The sequence below is a fragment of the Delphinapterus leucas genome, chromosome 14 (assembly GCF_059928025.1).
Source record: "Delphinapterus leucas isolate spDelLeu-1000000601 "Yukka" chromosome 14, BTC_Dleu_Yukka2, whole genome shotgun sequence".
Taxonomy (NCBI): domain Eukaryota; kingdom Metazoa; phylum Chordata; class Mammalia; order Artiodactyla; family Monodontidae; genus Delphinapterus; species Delphinapterus leucas.
Window position 1 is genome coordinate 9,580,155 of NC_143142.1, and position 27,432 is coordinate 9,607,586.

The 27,432-nt window shown below is 42.3% G+C and overlaps 1 protein-coding gene across 4 annotated transcripts in view; it reads right to left on the bottom strand.

The window, feature by feature from the left end:
- Window positions 1-5,845: 5,845 nt before the first annotated feature.
- BRAP (BRCA1 associated protein) overlaps window positions 5,846-27,432 on the bottom strand; it is a 37,566-nt gene continuing 15,979 nt past the window's right edge. For 2 of the 4 annotated variants that reach the window (XM_022597855.3, XM_022597856.3), the window contains 6 exons: window positions 26,172-26,247; window positions 25,570-25,708; window positions 25,094-25,203; window positions 16,352-16,441; window positions 10,552-10,655; window positions 5,846-8,263 (listed from right to left, as the gene is read on the bottom strand). In XM_022597855.3, coding sequence (XP_022453563.1) covers window positions 7,900-8,263; window positions 10,552-10,655; window positions 16,352-16,441; window positions 25,094-25,203; window positions 25,570-25,708; window positions 26,172-26,247 — 883 coding nt within the window. In that variant the 3' untranslated portion in view covers window positions 5,846-7,899. The remainder of the gene's footprint in view (window positions 8,264-10,551; window positions 10,656-16,351; window positions 16,442-25,093; window positions 25,204-25,569; window positions 25,709-26,171; window positions 26,248-27,432) is intronic. The other 2 variants (XM_089894497.1, XM_022597857.3) reach the window with 2 other exon arrangements.

Here is a 27,432-nt window from a genome sequence, read left to right on the forward strand (position 1 = left end):
AGTAGTTGTGGTGCACGGGCTTAGTTGCTCCGTGGCATGTGGGATCTTCCTAGACCAGGGCTCGAACCTGTGTCCCCTGCATTGGCAGGCGGATTCTTAACCACTGCGCCACCAGGGAAGTCCAATACTCATGTGTTTTAGAAGAGAAAGCTCCTACTATTGTTGTACAGCAGTTAGAATATGTAATTGTAAGCAGGATAAGTAGAAATAAGTGGAGATATGAGGTACATAACAAAAATTGGTACTGAATCTCTATCATAAATTAAGTTTGGGGACTTCCCTGGTGGTTCAGTGGGTAAGACTCTGCACTCCCAATGCAGGGGGCGCGGGTTTGATCCCTAGTCAGGGAACTAGATCCCACATACATGCTGCAACTAAGAGTTCACATGCCACAACTAAGGAGCCCATGTGCCACAACTATGGAGCCCATGTGCCACAACTAAAGATCCTGCATGCCACAACTAAAAATCCTGCAACCTGCAACAAAGATCTCACGTGCCACAACTAAGACCCGGTACAGCCAAAATAAATAAATAAATAAATAAACTAAATTTGACTTGTGATAATATAAAAGAAGAAATAAAGCTCTTATAGAATATAAGAATATAGAATGGATAAACAAGGTCCTATTGTATAGCACATGGAACTATATTCAGTATCCTGAGATAAACCATAATGGAGGGACTCGCTTGGTGACGCAGTGGTTAAGAATCTGCCTGCCAATGCAGGGGACATGGGTTCAATCCCTGGTCCAGGAAGATCCCACATGCTGTGGAGCAACTAAGCCCATGCACCACAACTACTGAGCCTGTGCTCTAGAGCCTGCGAACCACAACTACTGAGCCCACGTGCTGCAACTACTGAAGCCCACGCGCCTAGAGCCCGTGCTCTGCAACGAGAAGCCACCACAATAAGAAGCCCACGCATCACGATGAAGAGTAGCCCCCGCTCGCCACAACAAGAGAAAGCCCTCACGCAGCAATGAAGACCCAACACAGCCAAAAATAAATAAATAAAATAAATTTATTTAAAAAAACATAATGGAAAAGAATATTTTAAAAATGTATATATGTGTATAACTGAATCACTTTGCTGTACACCAGAAATTAACACAACATTGTAAATGAACTATACTTCAATTAAAACAAAACAGAAAAAACTCTTGGAAATATTTGTGCACAGACACATATACCAGTCTATACCTGCCAAATTAACACTGCTTTATAATATCCCTCAGTAGTTTATAAAAATCTTGTTCTAGGCTTTCTCTTTCCCCTATTTATTCTGTAATAAATTGAAGCCACAAATTAAGCTGATTCCTCCAGAATTTAAAGTTTCCAGTTAGCCTGTTTATGCCTGTTTGACTGTGCCTTTGGGGGCAGTTACTGAGTCTACACGCTCAAAGAAAGGACTCTTTAGGGTCTAGATAGTTTTGTTCCAGAAGCAACTTTTCCAGCTGGGGAAGCACCTCGGCTCCCATGAAGCTCCATATAAAAGAACTGAGATGTCAGCTTACTTACTTGGTATGGCCTGGACCCCGAGTCCCCCAGGGTGAAGGGCCACGACAGGCAATTTCCCAGAGCCAGCCCTCAGGTGTAACAGGGGAAGCAGTGGCATTGTTTTCTTCGTCCATCTTTATTAGCTCTGGCTCAGGCCCTGCTAAAGCGGGAGAGAGCCAGGGAGAAGTCAGAAAGTTCCATGAGGAGAGGGGAAGGCTTGCAGAGGGTGGGTGTGCAGAACTGCTGTCCTCACACAAAAGTAATCTCAACTCAGTACTCTGCTCTTTTCCCAAAGCGATCACAAAACTGGGGGCTGTGTCCTTTGTTCCCAAGTTCCAGTGTTAGGGGAGCAGCAGAGCAGAGTGGTGAGGAGACCAGATTTTGGGGTCAGACAATGCTGAGATGGGGCGCTACCCTTTTCACATGTTTCAGCTATGTGACCTCAAGTCAATGCTGAAATATCCCCCACTGAGCCTTGGTTTCCTGATTTGTAAAATGGGATAACTCTACCTACCTTACAGACTGGTGTTGAGTACAAGGAAAGCACACTCAACGCAGTAACTGTAGTTTGGTACATGGTTGGGAATTCAACAAATGCCAGCTTGCCTTGGAATCAAACGCCTCAACAAAGACAGGACTTGCTTCCACTTCTAATTCTTGGCAAGAGCAAGGTGACTCTATCAGCTCTGGGTCCTACCAAAGAAAACAGAGATCTGGGGTCTGCCCCTCTGGACTGTGTATTTGAGGTAACCAGGGCTGGAAAAGAGGTCTCTCAAGGGGATGTTCTTTTAGGTGTTTTCTAGTCTACTTGGGTTCACACAAGCAAACAATAATCCAATCAGCGTTCTCTGGCATCAGTTACCTCCCTTCCCACAAGAATGTTCTCTCAGAAGGTGAGAGAAAAGTGTTTTTAAGAGTTCACCAAAAAGGCAGCCCTTTCCTGCGGGCTAACGGAGAAGAGAGACGCTGCTTAGTGGGGCTTATCTTTCTGGGATTATTTTGGTTCTGAAAAGCAGCAGAACATCCTTATTTACAACTGTGAGGGGCAGTGGGGCCCCAGGGAGAGGAGATCCCGGCATACAGGAAAAAAAAGGAACAGGAGAGAGCTTTAGCCTGACTGTGGCCAAGCAGAGCCAGGAATCTCGCCAAAGAGAAAGTGCAGCATTGGCAGCAACCAAGAGGTCCTGTATAGACTTTTAGGAAAGATTCTGGGCCACAGCACGGGGCCTCCTCAACCGGGCCAGGAGAATCTGGCGGCAGCCCCCAGCCTGGGCCTGTTCCCACGTAATTGAAGTTGAATGTGCTGGGGGGAGGGCGCCGGAGGCTGCAGAATCTCGGCGTCCGCAGTTGGCCCTGTTTGGGATCAAAGCCAGTCAGTGTTGATTTTGTGCAGCCTGGAAACAAATGAAACGAAGGCTGTTTTCCTGAGGTGTGCGTTTTGAAAGGAGGCTTTTCATTTGTTTCCCCAAGGACAGGTGGAGCAGGGAGGGGGGAAGTTGTGACGTGGCTCTTCTGTTGCAGTCCCTTTGGCAAACGGTTTTGGGCTCATAGTTTCCGAGTGAGCATAAACTCATCAGAATGTGTGAGTGGGCATAGCTACGATGAGGGCTAGGTCCTTCACAAAAGATAGTTCCTGGAAAATGCTGCTGGAGGACCCGCTGGCTGTGTGTAATAAGTCACAATTCACTCTCCACTGGAGTGTTTCCAAGCGAGCAACTCTCCTGATTCCTTCTGAAATTTTCCATTTCTTCTTCAGTTATAGGTCTTTCTCCGTGATTTGTTCTTCTGCCCAGAAATTAGTTTGCGTTCTCTCTTTTTCAGTTAGCGCCGCAGCCTTTTGGTGTGAAGCACGATGGTAATGATGTAAAGTGATACAAGCACGTATCTCAAGTGGTGGAAACACCACCTTCTTTTAATGGCACTCGCCTTCTCCCAGCCCTCTAGCGAAAGTCTGAATTTTTGGCCCATTGGGCCATAACCAAGGGACTGAGAATTTAGAATCAAAAATCGATATAGCTGGAGGGATCTCAGTTGCTCCTTTTTTTTTTTTTTTTTGCGGTACCCGGGCCTCTCACTGTTGTGGCCTCTCCCGTTGCGGAGCACAGGCTCCGGACGCGCAGGCTCAGCGGCCGTGGCTCACGGGCCCAGCCGCTCCGCGGCACGTGGGATCTTCCCGGACCGGGGCACGAACCCGTGTCCCCTGCATCGGCAGGCGGACTCTCAACCACTGCGCCACCAGGGAAGCCCGCTCTTTCTTTTTAAGTGAGGAAACAACTGAACGAGGAAGTTTGGTCTGGGACTTGCTGCTTCTTCCAGGCAGAAGATGGCAAAAGACATCTCCAGAGAGGCCAAGTCAGAACTGTTTTTCCTATTCAACCATTTATGCTTAGTGTGCCATAGGCTCACTTTCATCTTTTGGAAAGAATCGCACCGTCAGTAGTGTTGTACTAGGGTAGATTCATTCTGGGTGTCGTACACCTTCATGGTCCAAGACCTTGCAGGTGATTGCACTCTTGGATGGACCCCTCCTCCCACTCCCTACTGGACAAACTTCTCTGCATTTACTTCGAGAGGCTGGATCTGAAAGGAGTTTTGGGTCAGGGGATTTAGAACAGGGTCTGAAAAGAAGCAAAGCTTCTTTAGTTCACGTCGTGTGCTTGGTCATCAGCCTTGGAGTAACAAATGTTATCCGCACCAGCGCAGCTCCGTGCCAAGTACCAAAACTACATTTTGCAGCCGATTCCAGTGAGAAGTTTCTGACCCGAAGCAGTTCAGTATTAGGCCCCAAAGACCACAGTCATCCTGTATAAGACAACGGATTGTTCATCTCTTCCTGGGCTTCTTTAATGCAGTAAGAATTCAAAATCCAGATTAAAAAACCAACTGCAGAGCCCCTTTCGGGCTCTTGTAAGCTTTCAGAATCACAGTGAGAGAACACTCAATGTTCATGAAGAGCATACTAGCTGCTAAAAGGATGCTAAAATAGTTTTGGCCTCTGGAAGTACAGCTTTCAAAATTCATGTCGGATAGAAACTGCTATCGTAAATGACAGCATTCCAGGGAGGGCACGTGAGTTTCAGGGATGCAAGAAGAAGGGTTACCATCAAGTGGTAAATGGTTACCACTACCTTTAAAAAATACAAAGAGGATGTAAAGGAGTTGATTATGACATTGATCAGGATAAAGAGACCACACTCCCCGTCCCCCACAAAAAAAGTAAAAAATAAGTCTTATATAACTTCCCTGAAGTCTCCTAATGCACAAATGCAAAGAATGTTTTTTGCACGCCGCAGGCTGACCTCAGCACTGCATTTGCGGGGAGGAAATCAACTTCACATCACAGAGGAGACACTCGGCTTTGGCTCTGGGGTAAAACTCAGGGTTCCTAAAGGGAAAGGCTTTTCTCCCTATTACGACTTCACTCTGTCATTTAAAAATTTTAACTTTAAAAGCCACATCTGTTGGTGTAGCCACTGCACAGAATTCTAGGACTCCCGTTTCAGGAATTTTCACGAGCAAGAATGAAGACTGGCCAGCAGCAGAGGCCTGCCAGAGAACACTTGGTGCCTTCCTAAACTTGCTTCAGGTGTTGGCCAGGTCTCTGGGTAGTTGAGATGTCCCCCAGCACCACTGAAGAGCAGGAGCTGGGTCTTAAGAAATTCCTGAAAAATTTCCCTTCTATTGCCAACAAGTAACACAGCAGAATGACCACGGCATAAATCAGCTTTATCTTGGAGAAAACAAAATAGCTTTCCTCAAATGTTTTAAAAGTGACTTTCCATTTTTAGATAAGCCCATGGACTTTATCACAACAAACTAAAATCTGCCACCAGCCCAAGCAACGTGGCATCGTGCAGAGCAGCCAAATCTTATGGATAGTATATTTGTAGCTTGTGTATCCCGACTGCACTAGGAGAGGGGTTTCCAAGTGATGACAGAAGGTTGTTCATTTGTGATTTGCCAAGTTCTCCATATTCTACTGGCTGTTTAAATCACTTTCTCAGCCCTTCTGATGAGGACAACTTCACTGCGCAAGCAGGAGCGGGGAGTTGCTTCAGTGCTTTTTCTTACATGGTGGATCCTTAACAAGTCACATTTATGACAGTTTCCAAAAATAAAACCACCTCAGCTCGGTGTAGGGCCTGGAAAAAAGTCTCAGGTGTAGAAATTGACTGCTTTTAGTTTGCAAAAGAATTGTGTGCCTGGGTCTTCTCCTAACCCAAGCTTCCAAATTCAGAGGATTTTCCCTATTCTGTACCTGGTTCAGCTACTTTTTCTTAGATTATTCAGGTACAAGCTCCAAGCAAATGTCAACCAGAGAGACACAGATTTCACACGGGGCAGAATCAAAGTTTGGTTATTTTAATGCAATTCCATTGTTCAAGGTAGTATGGATACATTAAGTGGTTCATTTCCATCCTGTAGGAAACACTAACAGCTTCTACCTTATGTAATTTTGTCAAATTCAAACATGACTCGTTGACCGGTTTAATAAAACATTTTCTTTACATAGCTTGACAAGTTTTTCTGGAACATTTTTTTAAACCTTCAAGTAGTTTGGAAACGTTTGCCTATTTGCTCATTCCTCTGGGCACAGCCTTTCAGAGCATTTATCCCATCTATACTGAAAATCTCTGTTCTCCCAGCTGGTGGTAGGCTGCTTGGTGGAGGTGATCGCAGAGAAATGGGCAAGCAAGCTTGTCAACTACTTCTAATTCTCTTAATTAGTATGCTGCGATCCACCCCAGCTTCTGCAAGGTCAGACATGCAAGACGAGTACTTGGCCAAAAAAAGCAGGATTCTAACTAGTGTAAAAATAGATTTTAAATAAAATAGAATCTCTATAGGAAAGAGAAGTTAGCTTCCCATTCCCACTCTTGCTTTAGGATATCTGTATATATAAGTGCAAGGGGGACTTATGGAGTTGGTTTGCCCTAAGAAAAATTTGAGAATGTCTGAGTACATTCATGTTGCAAAGTTACAGGGAAGGTTCTTTGGGAAATGCTGCGGCACATCCCACAGAAGTGGATGGTGATTAGCGAGACAGTTGGTGTGCGAACAAATAACGTGCAAAATGTTTAGGTCAAAGAGGATGCAGCCTAATCGTAGGCTAAGAACCAATTCTGAAGTGTGATAATTTGAAAACCTTGGCTAATTATAAACACAGGAAAGAAAACCCATAGTGTTAATTTGTTAACACTATGTCTTGTTAACCTACCCAGCTACCTCTTTTGGAAGCGAAATTCCAACACGGGTCTTACTTTAATTTTGCTTAATTTCCACACATTACGATTTTTTTTTTTGGACATTTCTGTTTCTAGAAAAAGTACACAGCCCCTCTGTTGGCCCACACAAGCATTACATGACTGTTTTAAAGGGGCCTCTGTTAAAATTCTAATTTTTGGATTTAGCCGCAGCCTTTTGGATATGCCTTGAAGGCATAATTGAAAATCTGCCCAAGCTCCCTTTAGCCGCAACCTGAACACGCAGCCCAATCTTTTGTAAACACTCAGAAAATACTGATCCCAGCAAAATACAGCCAGCCAGTCAGAGGCCTCACTCTGCCTTTTCACGTGGATGATAAATCTGCCTGCTTATTCTTGCTGGATGCTAGGAAATCCATTCTGAGATTTGAGTCTCAGAGCAAACATTTAGCCTCCTTCTCTGAGGTACATAATGAGCTGTGGAGGCATCAAAAATAAACAAAGTGGGGACATCACCATTTTTCCTACACTGGGTCCACTCAGTCTGCTCGGGGCTGTTTGTTTTTCCTGGCTAGGCCTGGAGCAAGAGGAGATGGCTGCTGGTGACAAGCCAGTGCCAGGTTTACAGACCCAGCCTCTTTTCATGTAACATTTGACCAATTATTCAATTCCCTGGAGGCAGGGAGGGATGCCAATGCTAATGCTAGGGAATTTTCATAAATCCTCAGTGGCCATGGAGAACCTCTCTCTCAAGCGGCTGCGATGACCTCAGGCAGGTTTGGTGCTTTAAGGTTACCTTTGAGGGGGACACAAAAAAATTCTACCTCTTAAAGTGATTCCAGAACTGAACGTCTAATACACCAACTCAATAAATACAACAGAAAAATGCACAGCAGAGTTGGGGCATCTATCAAGTAGGAAGGCAAAACGGTCATTAGAACGTCTGAGGTCAGTGAACTATTACGGTTGAAAAAAGCAGCCACCTTTGAAAACACTGCCCATTTCCCTCAGCTCTACTAGCTGTCAGCCCTCTAACGTTCGTTACACCACACGGTAGCAAATGAAAGATCCGAACAACTGCGGCTTGATCTTCACTTATACTTATTCAGGGTCCACCCTCACATTCAGCTGAAGGCCCCAGCACACCCTTGCTGTGCCAGGGAGAACAGTCTCAAGGACATGTGTTTTTCTGAAGGTCACTTGCCCCTCTTGCTGCGGCCCTTCCTGGAGGACAGCTTCCCGCTGCCCCCCGAAGACGGGGGGCTTGAGGCCGAGGCCATGGCAATGTTGATCTGTCCCTCCTGGATTTCCTGCCGGGTCTCAGCGGGCAGGTGGTTGATCTTCTGCTGCGTCTCCAGGTAGAACATGACGTCCCGCAGCTGCTCCTGGATCTCAGTGATCTGCAGGTCCTTCTGGTCGCAGGTCTCCTTTAACACCCTCTCCTCTTCCTTCAGCTTGTTCTGCAGGAGGACTTGGTTGGCTCGCAAACACTTGTTCATTTCCTGCTCCTCTTTGAGCTCTGTGGTGAGTTTGGCCACTTTCGTGTTTAGCTGAGTACACCTTTTACAAAACAAAGGAAGACAAAGCACGTTTTTCATTTGCTGACGCAGTCCCCTTTCTGCTCTGGGATTGAACAGAGGAGCCATGACCTCAGAAGCCATTTAGGGCAGACCCCGCCCTCCCATGGCCAGGGGGACTGGTTTGCTGCCATTGCAACAGCTACCTAAAACAAGAATTTTGCTCTAGTTAACTCAAGTGTAGCCTCAGGACATTTTTTGTTTTTTTAAAGGATCAGAAAATTTTCAATAGCAGAAACTATTCTGTGATTCATGGTAAAATTTCTACTGCTTCTCTGTTTTGTTTACATGGGTGGCTTAAGAGATGATAGCTGTGATAAAGAAGTTATGAAGAAAAGTGACATTCTTAAAGAGTCAAGTACTCTGATCTCAACTGCATTTGCTGGAGAAGAGTTTGCAAGAATAGGGAGTGCCTTACTGATGCTCAATCTTACTCACAAGTAAAGAATGACAAAACACCACTTGAGATACCATTTTTATGTATCAGAATGCCAAAGAGCTCAGATGTGGGAAAAGCGGGTACTCCCACACGCTGGTACTACAGTGTGAACTGGCACAAACTCCTTGGAAGTCAACTTGACACCATCTATGAAAATCAAAATTTCACCTGCCCTTTCACATAGCTATTCTACTTCCAGGGATTTATCCTATAAAGTAAATATACTCAGGACTGCACTAAATGACAAATGCAGAAAGATGCTTATTGCAACATTGTTCATAGTAGTGTGAGACTTGAAACAACTTACATGTCCTTCAAGGGGAACTGGTTAAAATTATTATGGGACCTTCATATGATGTTACAAAGATCAGAATAGATCTAGATATGCCAGTACAAAAAAACCCAAAAAACAAAAAAACTCCAAAACAGAATATTTTACCAAATAGAATACCTAATATTATTCAAGTTTTGTAGAAAAAAGATGTATATGAGAGGTTTACACAGATACTGCAAAAGACCGAGAACAACAAAGATTCACTGGTACCATTAATAATGGTTACCTCTAGATAGCCGGATTTGGGGGTGAAAGAAAACTTACAGTTTTAATTTTTAAATTCTTTGGAACAGTTCAATTTGTTAGGGTGCTGAAAGTATAGGAGAATTTTTGATTTGTATTTCTATTAATGTAGTGTTGTTTTCACAGCAGTTAAAAAACACCTTTGCAGGGGGCTTCCCTGGTGGTGCAGTGGTTGAGAGTCAGCCTGCCGATGCAGGGGACACGGGTTCGTGCCCTGGTCCGGGAAGATCCCACATGCCGCGGAGCAACTAAGCCCGTGAGCCATGGCCGCTAAGCATGCGCGTCCGGAGCCTGTGCTCCGCAACGGGAGAGGCCACAACAGTGAGAGGCCCGCACAACGCAAAAAAAACACCCAAAAACAAACAAACAAACAAAAACAAACCAAAAAACACCTTTGCTGAAGAGTTTCTTTTGGGGTGATAAAAAATTCTGGAACCATACAGTGGTCACAGCTGCACAACACTGTGAGCTGCATACTTAAAACGGCAGAATCTACGTTACATGGATTTTACCCCCCAATCCCCCCACACAAATGACTAAAAATATCCACCTATTTGCAGTGAGGGAGAACAGGTGAAAGGTATACGGGAATTCTTTGCACTATCTTTGCAACCTTTTTGTAAAACTAAATTTATCCCAAGATTAAAAAAAAAAAAAACTTAAGGGACAATTATCCCCCTTAAATTTATTTTTTATCCATTTGTCTGGAGTAAAAAAATCCAATTATTTTTGTGAGTATAACTTAAACTAGAAAGGCAGTTTCAATCAGCAGCAATTATCTTCCCAAATAACACTAGTAGAGTCTGTTCTTGCCGTGTTGTTGATGAATTTTTTGCTCCACGTTCAACATTTTTGGCCTGTAATTCCCGACCAAGGCCAGAACACATGCCATCTTCAGCTTAAACGTAAATCTCCTTCCTAACTGCCATTTCTCAGCCACCATGGCTCAGAGATGCTCTGGGCACAAGGAAGTTGCTTTCTACAGGCCAAAATGGAAGATACTTGCATGTAGCATGAGCACAGACATCAGGAGAGCGTCCTGCATTCCACATGGCATCCATCTGGCGTGAAACACTGAATTTTTTAGTAAACAGGAAGTCACAGTAGGTTTGCTCCATATATGGGGAGAGCCCTGAAAACCTGGTGATACACACTTGACAATGAGAGTGTGTCCATGGGTATAAAGGAGATTATCTGTTTATGGAACCTGTTACAATAAAAAAGCTAATTAAAAGAACAGGCCAGTTATACCTACTTTCTTTCCACAGACTGCTTTTCTTTCAGGAGATCATTTAGTCTGTGCTCCAAATTATCACATTTCTCAATTGTTTCTTTAAATTTGGTCTTCATGTTGTTAATCTGAAAGAGCAAACAGAGATCAGTTTCACTTCACAAAGCTGTGTGGCCTTTGGGGCTAACATCACAATTTTTTTCCCCAATTACCTGTCTTTAACTTTGACAAACCAAATTTGGAAAAGGTGAGACCATTATCTGAAAGAATTTCTGCAATAGGAATAAAAATTTTCAGAAATCCTTTTTTTTCTTACCATTTCTCTAAACCAGGATCAAGAGGGTCAAGAGCTACTGAATGTTGAGTGAAACTGCCAGAAGGTAAAGAGCGAGCTTCAGGCTGTAGAGCATGAGATGATTTATCAGAGGCCAGACCAGAACCTCCCAATCTTTGTTTTTAAATTGAAGTGTAGCTGATGATATTGTGTAATATTGTGTTAGTTTCAGGTTTACAGCAAAGTGATTCATATATATATATTTCAGATTATTTCCATTATAGGTTATTACAAGACATTGAGTATTGTTCCCTGTGTTATACAGTAAATATTGTTCCCTGTGTTATACAGTAAATCCTTGTTGCTTTCTATTTCATATATAGTAGTATCTGTTAATCTCATACTGCCCTTCTTTCCCCTTTGGTAAACATAAGTTTGTTTTCTATGTCTGTGAGTCTGTTTCTGTTTTGTAAATAGATTCATTTGTATTATTTTTTAGATTTGGATATAAGTGATATCATGTAATATTTGTCTTTCTGTCTGACTTACTTCATTTAGTTTGATAATCTCTAGGTCCATCCATGTTGCTGCAAATGGCATTATTTCATTCTTTTTTATGGCTGAGTAATATTCCACTGCATATATATACCACATCTTCTTTACCCATTTATCTGTGGATGGACATTTAGGTTTCTTCCATGTCTTAGCTATTGTAAACAGTGCTGCTATGGACACTGGGGTGCATTTTTCTTTTCAAATTAGTTTTCATCTTTTCTGAATATATGCCCAGGAGTGGGATTGTAGGATCATATGGCAGTTCTGTTTTTAGTTTTTTAAGGAACCTCCATACTGTCTTCCATAGTGACTGCACCAATTTACATTCCCATCAACAGTGTAGAAGGGCAGAATCTCCAATTCTTAACTGACCAGTTTTTTAACTCTTGAGATCATATTCTAAAAGTTACACTTGACCCTTGAACAATGTGTGGTCTCGACCCTCCTTGAAGTCGAAAGTCTGAGTATAACTTTATTGTCGGCCCTCCGTATCCATGGTTCTGCATCTGTGGATTCAACCATTTGCGGATCCTGCAGTACTGTAGCAGGTATCCACTGAAAACAATCCACATATAAGTGGACCTGTGCAGTTCAAATCCATGCTTTTAAGTTACAATTGTATTATCCAAATAATCTGAAGTTACTTGTAACAGGTGATTCTGTTTGGTGCTTTTTTCCATCCAATTTCACTATTAATTTTCTCATGTACTGTGAAGCCATATGGAACATAAGCAGTTCTTATTTTGAGTTTATATAAAGGCAATTTACAGAGAGAATTCAAATTACATTGTCTTAAAAACTTAAGAGAAATTAAAAATTCTGGTGTATTATGTGTCAGATGGCAGCAATCCTAGCAAGGAGTCTGTGGAAGTCTAGTTATGTAGACACTGGATTCACACAGGTGTTAAGATCTACAGACTTGGGAAACACCTCAACTCCACTTGTCTAAGGACACAGGAAGACAGGTGGATCGTGAGGTAATAATAATAATAGGAACAGAAGTGATTGAGAATTTAAATCCTATGGCCCAGGTCCTGGCTAGGTGTTTTATAGGTAGTATCTCATTTATTGTTTATAACAAGCCTATGACTTAGGTATGTAAACTTTTTACAGAAACTGAGGCTTAGAGAAAGGTGAGGCAATACACTCCAAGGTCACCCAGCTCGAGTGACATGGGTCCAAGATTGGACCCCCAAGTCTGGGTCCAAAGCCAAGTTCTAAAACTCTCTCTGCACTATATGGGAGGCCAAAGCTCTATAGCAAAGGAAAACTGACCTCTTGGCAAGATTTAAACTCTTAGCAGAGATCCGTGATGCATGCAACATCCATCACGCCAGAAAAAGGGCCACTACTTTTAACGCTTTCTTTTTTTTTTTTTTGCGGTATGTGGGCCTCTCACTGTTGTGGCGTCTCCCATTGCGGAGCACAGGCTCTGGACGCGCAGGCTCAGCGGCCATGGCTCACAGGCCCAGCTGCTCCGTGGCATGTGGGATCTTCCCAGACCGGGGCACGAACCCGCGTCCCCTGCATTGGCAGGCGGACTCTCAACCACTGCGCCACCAGGGAAGCCCTTACCGCTTTCTTTTTAAACATTTGCTACGGCTCGCCTAGCAGGTCTCTAACAGCACTGCTCCCTCTTTTTTTAAATAAGAAATTAACTGCTTTGTAGAAATTAACTTTAGAGCCAACATCATTAAGTTGGAAGAACATGCAATTAAAGAGAGATTTCTAAAAGTTCCTCTATGTCATAAAAATAAAAATAGCTTTCAAATTGCTATCATTCTATTTGGTATTAATTTTCTCCTCAATATTGTCTTAAAATAAGACCACTAGATCCTTCTGACATTTTCTCTTAAACTGACTCCTGTCAGTTTAGGGAAATTGGAAAGGACAGAAATGACCATCAAAAGGAACCAAACTGTCTGTTTTGGTCACTAAAGACAATAAGCTAAACACGTTTAAATCAAGATGAAAAATATCTAGTAACCTCAAAAAGGTTTCTGATATTGCTAGAGACAAATGTTACAATGGCTTAAATTAGTGTTTGTTTTTTTAAAATTTATTTTTGGCTGCACTGGGTCTTCATTGCTGCGTGCGGGCTTTCTCTAGTTGCGGCGAGCGGGGGCTACTCTTCGTTGCGGTGCGCGGGCTTCTCATTGCGGTGGCTTCTCTCATTGTGAAGCATGGGCTCTAGGCACGTAGGCTTCAGTAGTTGTGGCACACAGGCTCAGCAGTTGTGGCTCGCAAGCTCTAGAGCGCAGGCTCAGCAGTTGTGGTGCACAAGCTTAGTTGCTCCGCAGTATGTGGGATCTTCTCGGACCAGGGCTTGAACCCGTGTTCCCTGCATTGGCAGGCGGGTTCTTAACTACTGCGCCACCAGGGAAGTCCTAAATTAGTGGTTTTAAAAGCAATTCTGACCATTAGCCCTCAGTAAGAAACACTTAGTACACACACACACACACACACACACACACACACACCCTGATACAAAAGTTTCACAAAACAATATTAAATGTGATACACTCTGACATCTACCCTATGCTAATAAAAATGCCAGTTGTAGCCACCAAACTCAGTTCACAATCCACACCTGCAGAAAGAGCAATTTCTATATGGAGCTAGAGGTTTAAAAAGAAAAGAGGTATCTTTAGGGGAATGCACCTGTACTGATGGCCTACTCTATGCTCTTATACATGGCCCCACTAAAACTATGAACCTTCAAGTGGGTATGAGCTTCATTTTCCAGAACAGACTCTGCTCACATACTACAGCAATTGTACTACCTAAGGCATCGTGGGACTGGAATAGTATTATAATTGAAGTCCGCAGTGAATTTCAATCTGCAGTTCCTCTCCTCCCCCACATTACCTTTATATGAGGCCCATGACCAAGAATCTCTGCCAGTGAAATGCACGGTTACTGTTTCTCCCTGCATGTGCTCTACTGCTGAAGGTGCCAACGGACAGAGGACTGGACAAAAGGAGGACAGCAGCAGGAACAAAAGGCTTGCATCACCAATTAACTTACGGATAAGTGACATTTTTTACTAGAAAACAAAATACCCTTTTCGAGCTTTTTATTTAGGGCTGCCCTTGCCTCTACCTTATCCCTACCTAAAAGTAGACACAAGTTTCACATTTTTAGCTTCCCTGCCCCTTGACTTGCTTTCCATGGGCGTGTGTTAGGGAATGCAGTTAATCCTAAAGAGTCTTAAAGGGCAGAGAGAATCCTGAGCTTAGCTCTCAAGGGTCTGCACAAAGCACTTTAGGTGCTCACGGTGGTACAGCCCGTAGAAAAACCCATTAGTGAGGCTGCATGGAGTTGCCAGTGCTCCTCCCTGGGAACCCCAAACCTGACACCAAGTGGCAGCGACCTCTGCTCTGCCTTGTGAGTGCCATCAGGCGCACCTCCTTCCCACGTGGACTCCAATCAAGCCCTATTCAGAACAGTATGTCAAGTGACCTGAAGGCCCTCTGGAAAGGCACTTCCATTGCTTAGAAGGTTCCTGTAAGAATTTCATCATGAACTTTTCACCAAAGATCATTTTAAAGCTGGTGTTAAGCCTTAATGAAAAAACCTGATTTCTCCTCATTTGTAGGCATACTCAGAAACTTGGGCCCATGGGCCTGGCATAAAGTGAAAGCTTGGCCCTGCCTGCTAAGCTCCACGATAACACCAGCTACCACTGAGGTGACCCCAAACCCGGCTCTGCAGTCCCCCCATCTGAGGGCCCAGTTGCTGGTGAGGATTCGCAAAGTTATTAAAATAATCACTTTAAAAATAATCATTTAAGTCAATCATTTAAAAACATTTAAAAGCCTTTACTCAACACTAAGAGAATCACTGAATTATGAACACTGTCTCTAGGTCCTGATAATGGTTCCCAGAGCCCTACTTATACACGAACACTCAGGTGCTCACTGGTTTTCAAAGTCCCTGGTCTGGAACCCTCAGGGTTCCTTGTACATGCTGGAGCCAAAGGCCAAACCAAGCAGGTGGAGCTCTGGGCCACTCTGGGCCAGGTTTCCACCAAAATCACATCACTTTTCTCTTCTATCCATCCGAGTAGTGAATGGCCTTTTCTTTAAAGCATTACTTTGTTAAATTTTCAAGACTACTGCCCTAGACTAATAAGGTGCCATGGTGACCACTTCAGCATCTCTGCCTAATTTTATTCCCTTCAGTTTCAAAGCACCGTCTTGTTGCCTCAGGAGCCCATATTCAGCTCTCCAAAGCAGCTGTTCCCAAGATGACAAACCAACTGGCTGACTGAAAGTACAAACCCTCATGCACATACTTCTATTTTTTAAATGGAATTGCACAAGGCACTAGAAAGCCTGATTGAAGTTAACAAACAACATCCCAACCCCAAAATACCAAGCCTTTAAGTCCAAGGTTTCTTTTGTTTCAGGTATGTAGCAAGTATTTTATTTCTTCCTTAACTTAGTATAGGGCTCAGCACAAAATAAAATTGTGTATAGGGCTCAGCACACAATAAAATCTTCTTGATTTACTAATCCTAGGTGAGAATATATGTCTGCTTCCCTTCTCCTTTTAAATTATGCTTAGTTGATTACATTTGCAATAGCGTATTTCTGTCTCTTCCTTTTCCTCTTTTCAACTAACTTCATTCTCATTGTGGTCTACAATTTCTTGTTCCCTGATACGACCTTCTGGGGCTAAGTCTCTAGCATAATGACAAGTCAGGTGTTTACTACTTCTCCCTGGAAACTTGATGTAGAGTTAGGTTACTGGGGTGAGCCAACTGATTCCAAATCTTTTCTTTTTCCTACCCCTTACGAGCCCCCAGCTTTGTTGAGATTTAACTGACATGTAACAAAGGTTTCTTTTTAGAGGTAAACCAGTTCTCTACCTATAGATGAGACTAAGAAGGAAGACTCTGAGACCCCTTTTTCCCTGTACTCTTCCTTCTCCCCCCAACATCAGGCTATCCTGGCATGTGGCATTTCAGCAGTCACCAGACCAGAAACTTACTTCCTCTGCTGTGTCCTTCTCTATCCGAACTATCTTGTTTTCCCAGTAGATTCGCTGAGACTCCAGCTGGCTTGTTAGTAAATATGAATACTACAAAAACAGAGAATGAACACCAAAACATAAGTCACAGTTGTCAGTCTCTGAAATTCAATTAAAACCTGACTTTTAATGACCTGCAGAAGACTAAGAGGAACATACAGAATGTATATTACACCTTGGTTCCACTCTACTCAATAAACTAGGGGAACACAGATGACAATTACACTTTGGTCCTCTGGGGGCTTACAATCTATAGGGACAAACAGAGAAATGTACAATTTAAAAAACCCTTAGATTTCTGTTTAAGTTGACTTCAAGAAGAACTACATGGTTTTTTTTTTCCCTTCATTTCTTTCTTTCTTTTTCTTTTTTTTACATCTTTATTGGGGTATAATTGCTTTACAATGGTGTGTTAGTTTCTGCTTTGTAACAAAGTGAATCAGTTATACATATACATATGTTCCCATCTCTCTTCCCTCTTGTGTCTCCCTCCCTCCCACCCTCCCTATCCTACCCCTCCAGGCGGTCACAAAGCACCGAGCTGATATCCCTGTGCTATGCGGCTGCTTCTCACTAGCTATCTACCTTACGTTTGGTAGTGTATATATGTCCATGCCTCTCTCTCGCTTTGTCACAGCTCACCCTTCCCCCTCCCCATATCCTCAAGTCCGTTCTCTAGTAGGTCTGTGTCTTTACTCCTGTCTTACCCCTAGGTTCTTTATGACATTTTTTTTTCTTAAATTCCATATATATGTGTTAGCATATGGTATTTGTCTTTCTCTTTCTGACTTACTTCACTCTGTATTACAGACTCTAGGTCTATCCACCTCATTACAAATAGATCAATTTCGTTTCTTCTTATGGCTGAGTAATATTCCATTGTATATATGTGCCACATCTTCTTTATCCATTCATCCGATGATGGACACTTAGGTTGTTTCCATCTCTGGGCTACTGTAAATAGAGCTGCAATGAACATTTTGGTACATGACTCTTTTTGAATTATGGTTTTCTCAGGGTATATGCCCAGTAGTGGGATTGCTGGGTTATACGGTAGTTCTATTTTTAGTTTTTTAAGGAACCTCCATACTGTTCTCCTTAGTGGCTGTACCAATTCACACTCCCACCAGCAGTGCAGGAGTGTTCCCTTTTCTCCACACCCTCTCCAGCATTTATTGTTTGTAGATTTTTTTCATGATGGCTATTCTGATCGGTGTGCGGTGATAGCTCATTGTAGTTTTGATTTGCATTTCTCTAATGATTAATGATGTTGAGCATTCTTTCATGTGTTTGTTGGCAGTCTGTATATCTTCTTTGGAGAAATGTCTATTTAGGTCTTCTGCCCATTTTTGGATTGGGTTGTTTGTTTTTTGTTATTGAGCTGCATGAGCTGCTTGTAAATTCTGGAAATTAATCCTTTGTCAGTTGCTTCATTTGCAAATATATTCTCCCATTCTGAGGGCTGTCTTTTAGTCTTGTTTATGGTTTCCTTTGCTGTGCAAAAGCTTTTAAGTTTCATTAGGTCCCATTTGTTTATTTTTGTTTTTATTTCCATTTCTCTAGGAGGTGGGTCAAAAAGGATCTTGCTGTGATTTATGTCATAGAGTATTCTGCCTACGTTTTCCTCTAAGAGTTTGATAGTTTCTGGCCTTACATTTAAGTCTTTAATCCATTTTGAGCTTATTTTGGTGTATGGTGTTAGGGAGTGACCTAATCTCATACTTTTACATGTACCTGTCCAGTTTTCCCAGCACCACTTACTGAAGAGGCTGTCCTTTCTCCACTGTACATTCCTGCCTCCTCTATCAAAGATAAGGTGACCATATGTGTGTGGGTTTATCTCTGGGATTTCTATCCTGTTCCATTGATCTATCTTTCTGCTTTTGTGCCAGTACCATACTGTCTTGATTACTGTAGCTTTGTAGTATAGTCTGAAGTCAGGGAGCCTGATTCCTCCAGCTCTGTTTTTCGTTCTCAAGATTGCTTTGGCTATTCGGGGTCTTTTGTGTTTCCATACAAATTGTGAAATTTTTTGTTCTAGTTCTGTGAAAAACGCCAGTGGTGGTTTCATAGGGATTGCATTGAATCTGTAGATTGCTTTGGGTAGTAGAGTCATTTTCACAATGTTGATTCTTCCAATCCAAGAACATGGTATATCTCTCCATCTATTTGTTTCATCTTTAATTTCTTTCATCAGTGTCTTATAATTTTCTGCATACAGATCTTTTGTCTCCTTAGGTAGGTTTATTCCTAGATATTTTATTCTTTTTGTTGCAATGGTAAATGGGAGTGTTTTCTTGATTTCACTTTCAAATTTTTCGTCATTAGTGTATAGGAATGCCAGAGATTTCTGTGCATTAATTTTGTATCCTGCTACTTTACCAAATTCATTGATTAGCTCTAGTAGTTTTCTGGTAGCATCTTTAGGATTCTCTATGTATAGTATCATGTCATCAGCAAACAGTGACAGCTTTACTTCTTCTTTTCCGATTTGGATTCCTTTTATTTCCTTTTCTTTTCTGATTGCTGTAGCTAAAACTTCCAAAACTATGTTGAATAAGAGTGGTGAGAGTGGGCAACCTTGTTCTGATCTTAGTAGAAATGCTTTCAGCTTTTCACCATTGAGGATGATGTTGGCTGTGGGTTTGTCATATATGGCCTTTATTATGTTGAGGAAAGTTCCCTCTATGCCTACTTTCTGCAGGGTTTTTATCATAAATGGGTGTTGAATTTTGTCGAAAGCTTTCTCTGCATCTATTGAGATGATCACATGGTTTTTCTCCTTCAACTTGTTAATATGGTTTATCACATTGATTGAGGATACTGAAGAATCCTTGCATTCCTGGAATAAACCCTACTTGATCATGGTGTATGATCCTTTTAATGTGCTGTTGGATTCTGTTTGCTAGTATTTTGTTGAGGATTTTTGCATCTATGTTCATCAGTGATATTGGCCTGTAGTTTTCTTTCTTCGTGACATCCTTGTCTGGTTTTGGTATCAAGGTGATGGTGGCCTCGTAGAATGAATTTGGAAGTGTTCCTCCCTCTGCTATATTTTGGAAGAGTTTGAGAAGGATAGGTGTTCTCTAAATGTTTGATAGAATTTGCCTGTGAAGCCATCTGGTCCTGGGCTTTTGTTTGTTGGAAGATTTTTAACCACAGTTTCAATTTCAGTGCTTCTGATTGGCCTGTTCATATTTTCTATTTCTTCCTGATTCAGTCTTGGCAGGTTGTGCATTTCTAAGAATTTGTCCATTTCTTCCAGGTTGTCCATTTTATTAGCAGAGTTGCTTGTAGTAATCTCTCACGATCTTTTGTATTTCTGCAGTGTCAGTTGTTACTTCTCCTTTTTCATTTCTAATTCTATTGATTTGAGTCTTCTCCCTTTTTTTCTTGATGAGTCTGGCTAATGGTTTATCAATTTTGTTTATCTTCTCAAAGAACCAGTTTTTAGTTTTATTGATCTTTTTTATAGTTTCTTTCATTTCTTTTTCATTTATTTCTGATCTGATTTTTATGATTTCTTTCCTTCTGCTAACTCTGGGTTTTTTTTGTTCTTCTTTCTCTAATTGCTTTAGGTGCAAGGTTAGGTTGTTTATTCGAGATGTTTCCTGTTTCTTAAGGTGGGCTTGTATTGCTATAAACTTCCCTCTTAGAACTGCTTTTGCTGCACCCCATAGGTTTTGGGTCATCGTGTCTCCATTGTCATTTGTTTATAGGTATTTTTTGATTTCCTCTTTGATTTCTTCAGTGATCACTTCGTTATTAAGTAGTGTATTGTTTAGCCTCCATGTGTTTGTATTTTTTACAGATCTTTTCCTGTAATTGATATCTAGTCTCATAGCGTTGTGGTCGGAAAAGGTACTTGATACAATTTCAATTTTCTTAAATTTACCAAGGCTTGATTTGTGACCCAAGATATGATCCTGGAGAATGTTCCATGAGCACTTGAGAAAAATGTGTATTCTGTTATTTTTGGATGGAGTGTCCTATAAATATCAATTAAGTCCGTCTTGTTTAATGCATCACTTAAAGCTTGTGTTTTCTTTTTTATTTTCATTTTGGATGATCTGTCCATTGGTGAAAGTGGGGTGTTAAAGTTCCCTACTATGAATGTGTTACTGTCGATTTCCCCTTTTATGGCTGTTAGTATTTGCCTTATGTACTGAGGTGCTCCTATGTTGGGTGCATAAATATTTACTATTGTTATATCTTCTTCTTGGATTGATCCCTTGATCATTAGGTAGTGTCCTTCTTTGTCTCTTCTAATAGTCTTTATTTTAAAGTCTATTTTGTCTGATATGAGAATTGCTACTCCAGCTTTCCTTTGGTTTCCATTTGCATGAAATATCTTTTTCCATCCACTTACTTTCAGTCTGTATGTGTCTCTAGGTCTGAAGTGGGTCTCTTGTAGACAGCATATATATGGGTCTTGTTTTTGTATCCATTCAGCCAATCTGTGTCTTTTGGTGGGAGCATTTAGTCCATTTACATTTAAGGTAATTTTCGATATGTATGTTCCTATTCCCATTTTCTAAATTCTTTTGGGTTCGTTATCGTAGGTCTTTTCCTTCTCTTGTGTTTCTTGCCTAGAGAAGTTCCTTTAGCATTTGTTGTAAAGCTAGTTTGGTGGTGCTGAACTCTCTCAGCTTTTGCTTGTCTGTAAAGGTTTTAATTTCTCCATCAAATCTGAATGAGATCCTTGCTGGGTAGAGTAATCTTGGTTGCAGGTTTTTCTCCTTCATCACTTTAAATATGTCCTGCCAGTCCCTTCTGGCTTGCAGAGTTTCTGCTGAAAGATCAGCTGTTAACCTTATGGGGATTCCCTTGTGTGTTATTTGCTGTTTTTCCCTTGCTGTTTTTTTTCTTTTTTTTGGCGCTACAGGGGCCTCTCACTGTTGTGGCCTCTCCCATTGTGAAGCACAGGCTCCGGACGCGCAGGCTCAGCAGCCATGGCTCACGGGCCCAGCTGCTCTGTGGCATGTGGGATCTTCCTGGACCGGGGCACGAACCCCTGTCCCCTGCATCGGCAGGCGGACTCTCAACCACTGCGCCACCAGGGAAGCCCTCCCTTGCTGCTTTTAATATGTTTTCTTTGTATTTAATTTTTGACAGTTTGATTAATATGTGTCTTGGCGTATTTCTCCTTGGATTTATCCTGTATGGGACTCTCTGTGCTTCCTGGACTTGATTAACTATTTCCTTTCCCATATTAGGGAAGTTTTCAACTATAATCTCTTCAAATATTTTCTCAGTCCCTTTCTTTTTCTCTTCTTCTTCTGGAACCCCTATAATTCGAATGTTGGTGCGTTTAATGTTGTCCCAGAGGTCTCTGAGACTGTCCTCAGTTCTTTTCATTCTTTTCTCTTTATTCTGCTCTGCAGTAGTTATTTCCACTATTTTATCTTTCAGGTCACTTATCCGTTCTTCTGCCTCAGTTATTCTGCTATTGATCCCGTCTAGAGTATTTTTAATTTCATTTATTGTGTTCATCACTGTTTGTTTCATCTTTAGTTCTTCTAGGTCCTTGTTAAATGTTTCTTGCATTTTGTCTATTCTATTCCAAGATTTTGGATCATCTTTACTATCATTATTCTGAATTCTTTTTCAGGTAGACTGCCTATTTCCTCTTCATTTGTTTGGTCTGGTGGGTTTTCACCTTGCTCCTTCATCTGCTGTGTATTTCTCTGTCTTCTCATTTTGCTTATCCTACTGTGTTTGGGGTCTCCTTTTTGCAGGCTGCAGGTTCGTAGTTCCCATTGTTTTTGGTGTCTGTCCCCAGTGGCTAAGGTTGGTTCAGTGGGTTGTGTAGGCTTCCTGGTGGAGGGAACTATTGCCTGTGTTCTGGTGGATGAGGCTGGATCTTGTCCTTCTGGTGGGCAGGTCCACATCTGGTGGTGTGTTTTGGGGTGCCTGTGGACTTATTATGATTTTAGGCAGCCTCTCTGCTAATGGGTGGGGTTGTGTTACTGTTTGGTAGTTGTTTGGCATAAGGTGTCCAGCACTGTAGCTTGGTGGTCGTTGAGTGAAGCTGGGTGCTGGCGTTGAGATGGAGATCTCTGGGAGATTTTCGCCATTTGATATTATGTGGAGCTGGGAGGTCTCTTGTTGACCAGTGTCCTGAAGTTGGCTCTCCCATCTCAGAGGCACAGCACTGACTCCTGGCTGCAGCACCAAGAGCCTTTCATCCACACGGCTGGCACAAGGTGCCCATCCCCGGTTTCACATCAACATGATCTCAGGCACAAACCTCCTTGTTTTTCCATTTTGTCTTTAAGTTACTTGTTGAAACAACGGCCCGCCGTCCGCACGACTGTCGCGGCTTCGGCCGCCGGGGCCCCTCCAGAGCCGGAAGCCTCAGTGAGGCCGCCCTCCCCTCGGGCTCCGGGGCAGTTCCGTGATGGCGGAGGGAATAGACCCCAAGCCGCCGGGAGTTCTCTACATGGTTTTAAGTCAAAGTGTAACTCAAATCAGCTCATCCATCTGCCCCCTACAGGAAGCTGTCCCTGTCACTCCCAGCCCTGGGTTAATTGCCTCTCTCGGCTCCCACGACACTGTGCCTATCATTACCAGCACTTATGACATTAGCACTTAATCACCGGTTTGCCTGCCTCTCTCCTTGACTGGACTGAACTCTTTGAAAGCAAGGGTTATATCTTCATTTTTGTACCCCCAGTGCCTGGCACATTCTGGATGTCAAGAAATGTTTGCTGCCTCAATGCATGAATGAATGAACAGTGCTGTGTAACTACAGAGAAAGGATAGGATCCGGTAGGACTTCTGAGAGAAGGTGAGATTTGAGAGGACTCCTGACAGACAGACAGGAGGAGGAGACAGATTCCAGAGAACTAACAAGATGTGAGCTGTGGATGTTTAGAATTGCTTCAGAGATGAAGTGAGACCAATGAGGCTGGGGTGTAGGGTATGGAGAGATGGGGCCTATGGAAGGCTCTGGGGTATGATATTGAGAAATAAGAGCCAAGGAGTGGCAAGATCACATCTGCATTCTGGAAAGACCATTCCAGGAGACTGGAAGAGATCTAATCATGTTTGCAGGCCAGAGAAGAGAATGAAAGAGCAACAGAAAGAAAGGACAATTGGAAGACTGTATGTGTGTGTGTCACTAGAATGTATGTTCCATGAGGGCAGGGAGTCTATTTAATGCTGAGCTCCCAGCAGCACATGGAAGAGTGGCTAACAGATGGCAACCCTCAATAAGTATTCACTGAATGAACATACTTAATTTGGAAGAGTTACTACAAACTTAACATTAAAAATTTGAATTTTTTGGGGGGACTTCCCTGGTGGTCCAGTGGTTAAGAGTCCGCCTCCCAATGCAGGGGACGCGGGTTCGATCCCTGGTCAGGGAACTAAGATCCCACATGCCGCGGGGCAACTAAGCCCACAAGTGCTGCAACTACTGAGCCCGCGCACTCTGGAGCCCAAGCACCACAACTGGAGAGAAGCCCTCCCGCCGCGATGAAAGATCCTGCGTGCCACAACTGAGACCTGATGCAGCCAAAAATATAAATAAATAATATTAAAAAAAAAAGATTTGAATTTTTTTCACATCAATACAATTTATTAATGGTAACATCAGCTCTATTTTAGGCCATTCCACTGACCTTAAGAGTCTAGAGATAAGCAAGTTTTCAAATGTCCACCTCCTCCCAAGGTTAATGTATTTGTTTTTAAAGTAATCATTTTGAAATTTATAAAATAGGAGTCATGTTAAACTCTTCCTTCCTTAATATAAAATTTACACATCAATTTTATAGTAGATGGGGTTTACTGCTATGAGAAAAATAAGACTGTGGTAATTTTATTCCTTCCTCAATTATATGAAAACCCTAAAAATGGCTTTATCTATATAAGGGTCCAATTATAAAAGCCAGCCCAATATATGGGAAAAAGCTTCTCAGCATGGAAAGATGCTATTGGGGTTAACTTATCCTGACCAAGTTTGCTCAATTTCCAACTGCTACTGTGATGCCAACAGGAAGAATTTTTTTTTTATAACTTTTTTTTTCAAGAATATATTTTATTTTATTTTTTATTTTTTGGCCACACCGTGCAGCATGTGGGATCTCAATTCCCCGACGAGGGATCGAACCCGTGCCCCCTGCAGTGGAAGCGTGAAGTCCTAACCACTGGACCACCAGGGAATCCCCCCCAACAGGAAGATTCTTAAACATTTTTTTTTTTTTTTGCTGTATGTGGGCCTCTCACTGTTGTGGCCTCTCCCGTTGCGGAGCACAGGCTCCAGATGCGTAGGCTCAGCGGCCACGGCTCACGGGCCCAGCCGCTCCGTGGCATGTGGGATCTTCCCGAACCGGGGCACGAACCCGTGTCCCCTGCATCGGCAGGCGGACTCTCAACCACTGCACCACCAGGAAAGCCCAGGGAGATTCTTAATTTCCACCTTTATCACAGCTATAGAGGACAACACTAATGCTGAACTTGAGACAACCAGGAACATGACACTAAAGGTAATAAGGCTCAGTGAAACTTATTAGATTTTCAAAGAAGAAAATCAGATGGAATAAAAATATTTTTATAATCCTTCAGAGCAATACAGGTCTTTAAAACAAAAGCTAACATGCAGGGCATATGGCAAAATTAAAAGCCCAAACAACCTTTCAAGTTAGAGTAGTAAAAAGCAGTAGACATAGGTATTCAGTAATTATTAATAAAATATCTTACCTCTAACTGTAAGGCATCTATTTTCTCCTCCTGGCAAGTATCACCCTCACATTCATACTGTACTATCTTTCCATCTGTTTTACTTGCGACCAGTCGATGGACATAATTATCTAAAGAAAAGAATTAGTCAACCAAGGCATGTTTCTTCAGAATGAAAAGGGTCTCCATAAGCCTTTAACTTTGACAAAATTATGTTTTTACAGATCCAAATTAAATGCCTTGCAATATTTCTTTAAAAGTGGGTTAAATCATTTGAATTTAAAAAAAAAAGAGAGAGCAGAGTGTAAGTATTAACTCTCTTTATCCTCTGCAATGCAGGCCATTCACAGGAAATAGTGCCCTATGGGGCACCATGAGAATTGGAGTTTGCCACAGCTGTCAGGAAGACTTCAAGCTGTGAGAGCAAGGGGAGAGGTTCTGACGGAGACGTTTTCAGAAAGAATGAATCCAAATTAGAAAATGGGAGTGGTGTTCACCTCCAGCATAGTCCCAGACTCGATGGTTGGTGAGCTGCATGGCATATGTGTGCTGGGTCTCCTCGAAGTGCTTATAGGCGTGTCGACTCACATACCGTCCACATCCTATGTGGCCACATATTAAACAAATCCACAGATTCTGCCGAGAAGGAGGTAAGATCTTAATTAGTTACATAAAAACACATGACCTGGTCCACTGGGGTGGAAAGAGGAGAGCCTGACACAGGATGAGGTTTAGAGTTGTTTCTACAGGAGTTCTGAATAAATATGTTTAAAACCCAACAAGCAAGGATGCTTTTAGGGGTCAATTAGTTTTTCGCTCTGGATTCTATGGAACTCTATGTAAATAGTAAGAAAAAATAATCACAATTATCAACAAAAGTCTAGGCGTTTTCAAAGGACAAAGAATGAAACCATAAAGTATTTTGTGTAGGAGTAAAATAGTTCGTGTATTTTTATTTTTTGCCTGACCCTGGACAAAAAGAAAAAAAAAAAAAATCAGTCTCAAAAGAATTGAAAAGAATTTACGCCACACTGGGTAGAAGAAAACCCCAGACGATTAAAGCCGCATGCATTACTCTTCCCCACCACTCGTTACTTACTTCCTGAACGCCACACTCGAAACACTTATTTTCTTCTACTGGCTCTGGTGTTTGACAGTATCGGCAAACAGGGCACCTATAAAGGACACCAAAAAAAATAATAATACAGATTAAATATAAAAGACAGCTGTCACAGAACCCAAAAGTCAAAAATGTAATTGTATATCCTCCCTCTCTTATATAATAGTTTTAAGTTTATCATAATTAAGGACATCATTCAAAAGACAAATGCTTTCAAGCTATTCTCAAATGAAATGGAAAAAAAACCACAATTTTTTTAAATTAATTAATTTATTTTGGGCTGCATTGGGTCTTCGTTGCTGCATGAGGGCCTTCTCTAGTTGCTACAAGTGGGGGCTACTCTTTTTTTTGTTTGTTTATTTTGTTGTGGTACGCGGGCCTCTCACTGCTGTGGCCTCTCCCGTTGCAGAGCACAGGCTCCGGACGCGCAGGCTCAGTGGCCATGGCTCACGGGCCCAGCCGCTCCGCGGCATGTGGGATCTTCCCAGACCAGGGCACGAACCCATGTCCCCTGCATCGTCAGGCAGACTCTCAACCACTGCGCCACCAGGGAAGCCCGGGGGCTACTCTTTGTTACAGTGCAAGGGCTTCTCATTGCAGTGGCTTCTCTTGTTGTGGAGCATGGGCTCTAGGCACGTGGGCTTCAGTAGTTGTGGCACGCAGGCTCAGTAGTTATGGCTCACGGGCTTAGTTGCTCCACGGCATGTGGGATCTTCCCAGACCAGGGCTTGAACTCGTGTCCCCTGCAACGGCAGGCGTATTCTTAACCACTGCGCTACCAGGGAAGTCCCACAAAATATTGATAAAGCTGAGGATAAGGGAAAAATCTTGATCTGCCTCATATCTTTCTCCACTCTTCTGTCTAAAGCTTAGGTAATCAAAGAACTAAATATTTATAGGTTAGAATTAGAGACTTGAGACGAGTTGTTAATTTTGTTTCATGTCTGGCTACCCACAATGTATTTTTATTTCAATCTAGCTTATCCCCACTTCTCAAAGTTTTAAATCATCCAAAATGTACCCTGTCCTCTCAAGGTTGCTCCTAAGAGTTGAAACTAAATTCTGTAGTAAACTTCACTTAAAAAAAAAAGTTAATGTCCTTCATGAAACACATACAACATTTTATCATACAATGAATTTCATCTGGAAAAAGATATGCTGACTTGCTTGGCTGTGGTGAGCATTTTACAGTGTTGATGTATATCGGGTCATCTAGTTGTACACCTTAAATATATACAAT